This window comes from Rutidosis leptorrhynchoides, unplaced genomic scaffold, assembly GCF_046630445.1.
Source record: "Rutidosis leptorrhynchoides isolate AG116_Rl617_1_P2 unplaced genomic scaffold, CSIRO_AGI_Rlap_v1 contig145, whole genome shotgun sequence".
NCBI classification, from domain to species: Eukaryota; Viridiplantae; Streptophyta; class Magnoliopsida; order Asterales; family Asteraceae; genus Rutidosis; species Rutidosis leptorrhynchoides.
In genome coordinates, this window is record NW_027266397.1 from 70,966 (window position 1) to 80,170 (window position 9,205).

A 9,205-nucleotide genomic window follows, 5' to 3' on the forward strand; every position below is an offset into this window, starting at 1 on the left:
GAAACCAGTCAGACATGCATCGAATTATAAAATCCGAGATATGAATAAACATAATCCCATCCCCTCCTCGTCGGCGGCCACTTGTCAACTTGTTCCGGAGTGTCCAGTATTTCCACCCGTTTTCTTTCTTTTTCCCATCCGGGAACTGGAGCTGGAGGTTTCGCTTGTTTTGTCAACTCCTACGTTGAGTGCGGAGCACAGCATTTTGCTGGTTCTTTTTGCCATTTGCTCGAGCTCCAAGACGCGGAAGAGGTCGAGCTCGGAAGTTTTCTTTGCCGTTAGTTCCTTGGGAGGCCGAGGTTCTTGATTATGGCGGGCAAGTACTCGTTCGTTTTCTTGATTTTCATGGGGTTGAGCTGCTTCGGGTTGATGTGGCTCGCCGAGTCAAGGCTGCCCCAAGCGGAAGGTACGAGTTAATCTTTTTTTGGCTGTGAACGGTGCAAGTACGTGTTTGGATGCTGAGAAATTGTGGGGGAGTTGCGAGCTTTTGCTCTCTTGAAATCTGGGTTAGCTCGTTGTGCTCTGTTTCTCTGTTCTGTATTTTATTTCCTTTTATGGGACAGCATTTGGAGTTGACTGGGAGATGGGGAAAATTAGTGTAAGATTCATATGAGAATCTCTCTACCCAATGTTTGCGATTCCTTTCTAGACTTTAATGGGTGTAATCTTGGTATTCTGATTGGTAAGTAGAGGTGGGAGTTTCAGTTTCTGTAGCCCGGAAGAAAGAAGATAAGAGGATTTTTTTATTTTATATTATTCGGTCAGATTAATGGGACTCTTATGTTAAAAAACTCCAATTTGGATAAGGCAATTTCAGTTTATCCTTAAGTGGATTTGCCTGATGCCTATATTAGGTATATTATTGAATGCCACATGCTTTATGGATGGATAAATTCTCTTTTGGGCTCATGGAACCGGTACGAGCAATGGAAATTTGTTGGCCGACCTATTCAGAAACAGTTTTTGGGTAGCTTTTCTTGCTGGTCAGTATAGCGATCTCGAGTGTCCTTGAGAATGTTATGACAACTCTAAAATAGATGTCCCGCTGTGGTAAAGTGAATGACCCTTGTCGTTGCTGTTTGCTGGTCACATCTTCTACACAATTGTTTACCTTTGGACATGCTTCAACTTGACTCTCTGGTGTTGGTTTAGGCCTAGATGAGGCTGATTCTATAGCCTGAATAAATTTTTCTGTTGAACGCACCATAATTAGCAAGATTGTGGCTATCTTGGTAGATTGACCTTGAAGAGCTGGAGAGAGATGGCCCTGGCAGATATATAGAAAAGCAGTTCTTTTGATAAATTGTGTTGCAGAAAACACAACGCCTGCAGTTTTACTTGCCTTGCAAGCACTGTATTATTATTAAAGGCGACATTATACACCTCCATTTTTCTGATTATATGATGCATCAGATGTACCTTTACCCCTCCCAACTGAAGCCACAATATTACAGAAAAGTAATAGGTTGTCTTCACGGTTGAATCATTTGACAGAAAAGAGTCATGCTGACCTTATTCACTAAATAAATATGACATTTACAGCAGGGGCTTTGGTCTGAACTTCTGGACTATGGTAACTCAATTTGTGTTTCTATATTTTTCTCATGTTCTTTTCCATAATAACAAAACCGAGAGGAAATGGAAATAGTGTCTACTAGAGCATTAACTTTCTTTGGCAAAGTAACTACATCCTTCATTATTAGTCAATTTCCTTTCATTGACAATCTTAGCTTATACCTTTCACTTTCTCTAATGGTGCATTCTTTTCAATTCATGTAATTTAGTTGATGCTCTCCGTGAGATCACGAGCGCAATGGGGTCAACATACTGGGATTTTGATGGTGACAATTGTTTGATACAAAGGGTTGGGTTAGCACTGCAGCCGCCACCAGAAGCTGAGAGTAGCATTGTTTGTGATTGCAACATTGGGAACAATACCTTCTGCCACGTCGTAAGGATGTATAAGTCCCTCATCGAATCTCTGAAGCTTCTTCCGTTGATTACCATCTCAATGCTACTCCACCAGTCTGCATAGCTTCATACTCACAACTGTTTTTTGCCCCAATCTCTGTGAATTTTAATGAAATCATACGTTATTTTGTTTATGAGTTTTCATTACATAAGGGTTGGGAAATATGATTGATGTAGTTCATTGGTAAAATAAGATCATTATTCCACTCTTTGACATACACATTTTAGTCTTTTCCTCATCAAAATGTCTCTTGCAACCATTAGAACTGTACTTGATATTGAGCTATTTCTGAAAGCAGCAACGTAAAGTTTTTGAGTGTCTTGACATGGTTGTTCTCGAAAGTGTAAAATCACCCTCACAAGTCCAATTAAGATAAGATATAATTGCCATTGAAAATTTGATAACTTTCACCATTTCCCCCAGAAATTTGCCCATAAAATGCAATGTCTAATATGTATTGCCAGAAAAGAAAAGGGGTTGTTGAAGTGCAAAATTTGGTGGCATCAGTGAAGAAGAGGGATATATCATTATTTATCTTTGTGCTTATTTATGCTGTTTCCAGAAGATGTAAATTGGTCTCTTCAGTATATATATGAGTTCAGCAATCTTATCTGCAATTTTCAATGCTGATTCATGGTGTTACACTATTAACTTTCCAAATATGCGATGAAGCCATCTCTTGCACTTAACATCAATCTGATTACTATGCATCACAGAGTGCTGAAGTTTCACAGTCTACCCGGAATTCTTCCCCCTGAGCTTGCCAAGCTTCCTTACCTCAGAGAGATGTAAGGATTAGTTTCCACTTCCTTCATCTGTTACACTATTTTGTGACTTTGTGTCCAATTATAATTTGGGGTAAATAGCAATTTTCTTTTTTAATAAGATGCTGGTGAACTCTCACATTGCAGTGATTTTGCTTACAACTGCCTCAGTGGTGAAATTCCTGATGAGTTGGGTTCCATGCAGTTGACATCAATGTAACCAATCCTCCTCGATTTCCTCACATCATATGTTCCTCTGATTGACTATTAACAGAAAAATGGTTATGCAGCTCTCTTCTTGTGAATCGCTTATCAGGAGCAATACCGACATCATTGGCAAACATTACCTCTCTAACATATCTGTAAGTTTCATGCTAAATCTAATCATTTTTGCAGTGCATTTCTTTCCTGAGAAATTGTTGCATTTTGAAATCATCAGAGATGCACGTTCCATGGGAGCTATACTTTGCAGTTTCTTTTTGCCTTTCTCCATCAATTGATTGCCACTTCCTTTTTTATAGAAGTATATCTAGAACATTTATACAAAAATTTCTTTCTCATGACTGTTGGAAAAAACTCTATTTGTTGAATTTCAGAAGAATGGCTAAAATGCCTTTGGTTTCAGATAATTTAGTTGGAGTCTATTACAGAAGATTATATTTGGTTAATTTAATAACAATTATAGACTTTCTTAATCAGGAATCTTGAAGCCAACCAGTTCTCTGGTCCTGTTCCTCACGAGCTTGGGAGTTTAATCAACTTACAGAATTTGTAAGAAACCTTAATACTCCTAAGCTTGGGACTATTTTTCTTCCAGCTTTATACTTTTATTTACTTATTGTGGTGCCATGATATGGTCATAGGATTTTGTCCTCCAATCACCTAACAGGAAACGTGCCAGCTACATATGCCGCGTTAGGAAATCTGACAGATTTGTAAGACAATTATGTGCTTGTTTCCTACATAACTATTACAATTTGAATGCGTGCTAACACTTTATATTTTATAATGCAGTAGAATAAATGATAACAACTTCAACGGCAAAATACCCAGTTTTATCCAAAACTGGAAGCAGCTGACTAGACTGTAAGATCATGGTGTTAATACATTTTGTGTGGGTTAAGTTTGATGATCAACATGCTTTTTATTATAATCTACTTGCTGAGTATTTCCATATACACTTCAACTCTTGAAGCGAAATGCATGCGAGTGGACTTGAAGGACCCATTCCATCACACATTTCTGCTTTGAATAAAGTACTGGAGCTGTAAGTGATTAGCTTTCTCACAATTAGTTCTTTATCTTTTTTAAGTTAAGATGCAACTCATATATTTTTTTAAATCACAGTTTGCTAATGATTAAATACGTTGACAGGAGGATTAGTGACATTGATGGTCCTCTCCAGCTATTTCCTGCACTGGATAATATGACAGGCCTAGTGACATTGTTAGTCTCATTTCTTCGATACAGAGTTTGGATTCTCCTAGGATGTGCTGTGCTTGGTGTTTGAGTTGTTAAACCTGGCAGAATATTGTTACAGGGTACTGAGAAGCTGCAACTTATCTGGGCAAATTCCCGCATACATGTGGAAATTGCAGAATCTAGAATCATTGTAAGTAAATCTTGTTAATTTTTGACTTGAGAAGTTTTAATAGTCTTCTTACAGCTGAAACAAGGTAGGCTTGCTTACCTTATGTCTTCATGGTCCTAGGGATCTCAGTTTTAACAAATTGACTGGGCAAATTCCGGCTACAATCAATTTAAAGCGCATAAAATTCATGTAAGTTCATCATTCGCATGCCTGTGAATGCATGTGTTCATGCAAGTCTTCTTGTATTGCCGTCTCTTACTTATGTCAGTGAAAAGGAAAAAAAAATTGTTGATAAAATATGCTAGTGGCCTCTACCATGTGACATAATGCATCCAGATAATTCAATGCATTTGTTGATTGAATGTCATTTTAATGGTTTCTTTCTTTTCCTATTGTGTTAATTATGTCACATGATTTTTGCTTAGATTTCTCACCAGCAATTTATTAACGGGAAGTGTTCCAGACTCAATCCTGAAGGAAGGAACCAGCGTGTATATTTCTTGTTCTTATTGAGTTGATTGCCCTCACCATCCTCTTGATTCCTACCATCTTAAAGTAAGTTTTCCTTCATGCTGTGTGCAGTGATCTTTCATACAATGACTTCGCATGGCAAGGTCCTCACCAACCTGCTTGTCAAGAAAACATGTGAGCTCACCAGTACCTGTGCTATATTTCTCTCGAGATATCTTTTGTAAGATATTCATGGAAAATCTGATTTTGTCACTCTCCCATTTTCTTCAGGAACATGAACTTGAATTTGTTTAGGAGCTCCTCAGCAGAAAATAACTCGTAAGATTCCTTTCATCATCCCCAATACCAGTTGAAAGCACAGTTTTGTTGCCAAAGTGATCATCTTTGATATGATGGCTCTTCATTCATGAGCATTTTTTCACAGAAGTCTCAGATCTGTAATTATCCAAAGGGTTCAAATATATTGATTGCCAAATGGCCATATGACTACAAACCCAGTTTTTTTATTTTATTCGCACTGAGTTTTCTTGTGAAATGAAAGGTCTGGGTATCGTTGCTGGTCGGGGCTAATTCATTTATACATCTGTTGCAGAGGCAGAGGTGTTCCTTGCTTGGAGAACTTCCAATGTTCACGTTGTAAGTATTTACTTGCTGAATCATTGCTCTCCATCTCACAGAATTTATGGAATTTTCAAAGTTGGGTTAAACTGCTACATTTTTTTATATACTTGTCCATTTTGAGCATCAACTGTTTGGTCTTGTCCACTACATGGTGCTGTAGTAATGTTTTCTGTTAGTTTCTCTCTGTCAAGGTCAAAAGTTTTCTGAATCATCTGAAATTTTTCTATCAGACTCGAGTTGTTTACATGTTAATTGTGGTGGAAAAGATGCAACCATCAAGGAATCTAAGCAGAAGATCATCTATCAAGGAGATCAAGATGAAGAAGGTGGTGCTGCAAAATTCTATTTAAATCGTGATGAGTTCTGGGGATTCAGTAGCACAGGGGACTTCATGGATGATAACGATGAACAAAACCTGCGCTATTCTGTGTATCTACTTTCCTCAAACCTCACAGTCTTGGATTCAACGGCACGAACAGCCCCGATTTCACTGACTTATTTTCATTATTGCTTGGAGAATGGGATGTACAATGTGAAACTCAGATTTGCAGAGATACAGTTCACTAATGATAAAACGTATAACAGCCTCGGGAGGCGGGTGTTTGATGTTTATGTTCAGGTACTTAAGTTCTCATTGGAACACCTGTATCTCACATTGCATATTGTTTCAATTCTCTGGCACATTAAATTTTAGTTAAATGACTTTGGTACAGGGGAAGTTGATTCTGAAGGACTATGATATTGAGATTGCAGCAGGTGCTGCTCAGAAGCCAAAAGAAGAAGTCTATAATGTCAGTGTGACCGATAATATGCTGGAGATTCGTCTAATTTTTGCTGGAAAAGGGACAACAAGGATTCCTAAAAGAGGAGTTTATGGTCCGCTTATTTCTTCCATTTCTGTAGTTTCAGGTGAGGCTGAAAATTTTCACTATATCAAATAGCCAGATGGTTTCTGTAGTCTGATGCTGAGCTGCATAAAGTTTGAGGCCATTGATAAGCATAAAACATTGGTTCTAAAGCCCTTTGATATGATAGTTATGATTCTTAGCATTATCCAGCTGCGCAACCAATCATTTTCATCACTAGCTTGTCTTGTTTCTGTTGGGCAGATGTCAAAGGGTGTTCAAGAGGTGGAAAACAGAAGACTACTTATGTGATAGTTGGAGTTGGAGCTGGAGCATTTTGCATTGTTCTCTTATCAATCTGTATACTTAAGTGGAAAGGCCATTTCCGAGGAAGAACCAAGAGAAGACAAGGTGCAGTTTCTACGAATTTTGATAAATATGACTGAATGTTCTCTGTCATCAATCTGACTTGCTTGAAAAGACCATGATCCGGTGCTTCACCACCTGTCATTTTTTAACTGAATGAAAAAAAAACACAGCTACTCTAGTCTACTGTGCAAGTCGCCAATAATTTACTTGGGCTTGCATAAAATTAGACATTCAATTGTTGCTCCACGGCTTTAGCTATCACTAATGAACACACTTGTACCTAACTACAGAGTATGTATTCGTCTCTACTTGATCAGTGATCTAATTCTCTCTTTTGGGTTTACCTTCTTGAGTTTTCTGGCTTCAAGTTCCATCTATTCTCTGCTCATATAGGCATGGAAGGACTAGATCTGCAGACGGGGACATTTTCCTTGAAACAAATTAAAGCTGCAACAAATGACTTCGATTCTGCAAACAAAATTGGGGAAGGCGGTTTTGGTGCTGTCTACAAGGTGCATGCTGTTATTTGTCTTGTCCCGTTTCATATATCTTCGTGCAACCTTCTTATAAATTTATTCTAATAATTGGGTTTGCATGCAGGGTCAATTAAATGATGGCACTGTAATAGCGGTGAAGCAGCTCTCATCGAAATCACGACAAGGAAATCGAGAATTCCTGAATGAGATAGGAATGATATCATGCTTACAACATCCAAATCTTGTGAAGCTCCACGGGTGCTGTATTGAAGGAGATCAACTATCGCTGGTTTACGAATATATGGAGAACAATAGCCTTGCCCGTGCCTTGTTTGGTCAGTTCTACTTATACAAGCTATGATTTAAGCACCATACAAAATAGGACCTAGATAGATGTCGAAATAATAAGCAACTATGGCCTCTTGCGTTTTACAGGTCCGGATTATCATCAACTTCAGCTAGACTGGCCCTCAAGACATAAGATCTGCACTGGGATTGCTAAGGGTCTCGCCTTTCTACATGAAGAGTCTAGACTCAAGATTGTCCACAGAGATATTAAAGCTACTAATGTGCTGCTCGATCGAGATTTAAACCCAAAGATATCAGATTTTGGATTGGCCAGGCTTCATGAAGAAGAGAAGACTCACATTAGCACCAAAATTGCCGGAACCATGTACGTTATCTTCTCCCTATGAAATTCCAAGCCCAAAATTTCTTAACAGCACCTTGACTATAGATTATGCTCTCTGGTGATGCTGTAATTTCTTAAGATCGTTGATTTAACAGATCGTGATCTTGTTTGCAGAGGATATATGGCTCCAGAATATGCATTGTGGGGTTACCTCACATACAAAGCTGATGTGTACAGCTTTGGAGTTGTGGCCTTGGAGATAGTCAGCGGGAAAAGCAATAACGGTAGCCTGCCGAGTGATGACTTTTTCTGTCTGTTGGATTGGGTAATTTTCCAAGTCTCCAACTTGACTTACAGCAAGAACATACTGTATTAACGATCGGGCTGGGTTCTCCATTCTCACAGTATAAGAATTTTTCAATAGCTCTACGACGAAGTATTGATTTATGTTGAATTATGCTGCAGGCATGTCACTTGCAACAAACTGGAAACTTGATGCCACTTGTCGATGAGAAGTTAAAGACTGAAGTCAACGAAGAAGAAGCGAAAATTGTGGCAAAAGTTGCTCTTTTGTGCACAAATGCATCTCCATCTCTAAGGCCCACGATGTCCGAGGTGGTGAATATGCTCGAGGGAAAAATGGCTGTACCAGACGTGATCCCGGAGCCAAGCACCTACTGTGAAGATCTGAGGTTCAAAGCCATGAGGGACCTCCGCAAGCACGGGCAACAGCAAAGTTATTCCGAATGCCACACCCAGAATTCCACGACCATCAACACGTTGCAGTCTTCGTCAAGCACCTTGAGTCGAGAGTAAATCAAGATTCGATGACCCTCCCATAAAATGCATGAACATTAGTTGCTGCGGCATACCAAACTTATGCTTCTCTCAAACTAGCGAATCGGAATCCCATTGCCGTTACTGAAGAAAAGGTTCTCGACTATAGTAACTTTGATCGGTGGAAGCAGAAAAACTCGCCGAGACCTAGCGGCGAGGAAATCTGGCATGTGCAAAAGCTGTACAAATTAGGAAGGAAGCATTGGTGCTTGAATAGGTGACCCATTTCTTAGTTCGTTACTTCTTTTCGGCATTTCGAGCGAAAAGTCGATCGAAGTTATTGATACAGATGTGCCCAAGTTATTGTACAGTGTACTGAATTACCTGTTTTTGCAACTTGATGCGAAGAAATGAAGAGATTTGCTGTCAGGTTCATCATCTGGTTCACCTGGATAAAATGACTAGAAAGAAAATTTGAAAGCACTTGTACCCTCAAACGATGGCTTAAGCCATTAGGTACGATCAGGTATGATGATATGCTGATACTTTGGGCTCAGATCTCCCCTTCTAATCGTGAATAATAGATCGGTCATGTTTTCACTAGACTTCTGTCTCACCGGGGTTGCGCGATCCCTGGCCAAATCTTGCTGCAGCGGTCCGTCGCCCCTGTCCTAGTTTACCCGTCACC

The 9,205-nt window shown here is 39.3% G+C and overlaps 1 protein-coding gene across 1 annotated transcript; it reads left to right on the forward strand.

Moving 5' to 3' along the window:
- The first annotated feature begins 309 nt into the window (after positions 1-309).
- LOC139881351 (probable LRR receptor-like serine/threonine-protein kinase RFK1) lies at positions 310-8,556 on the forward strand. The gene is made up of 24 exons (XM_071865837.1): positions 310-406; positions 1,785-1,959; positions 2,689-2,760; positions 2,884-2,952; positions 3,027-3,098; positions 3,436-3,507; positions 3,600-3,671; positions 3,751-3,822; positions 3,932-4,003; positions 4,111-4,182; positions 4,277-4,348; positions 4,448-4,516; positions 4,753-4,818; positions 4,910-4,972; positions 5,069-5,116; positions 5,391-5,434; positions 5,650-6,038; positions 6,133-6,328; positions 6,529-6,675; positions 7,027-7,145; positions 7,234-7,444; positions 7,545-7,782; positions 7,915-8,065; positions 8,206-8,556. Exons 1-24 carry the CDS (start codon positions 310-312, stop codon positions 8,554-8,556), a joined length of 3,009 nt encoding a protein of 1,002 aa, XP_071721938.1.
- Positions 8,557-9,205: the final 649 nt, after the last annotated feature.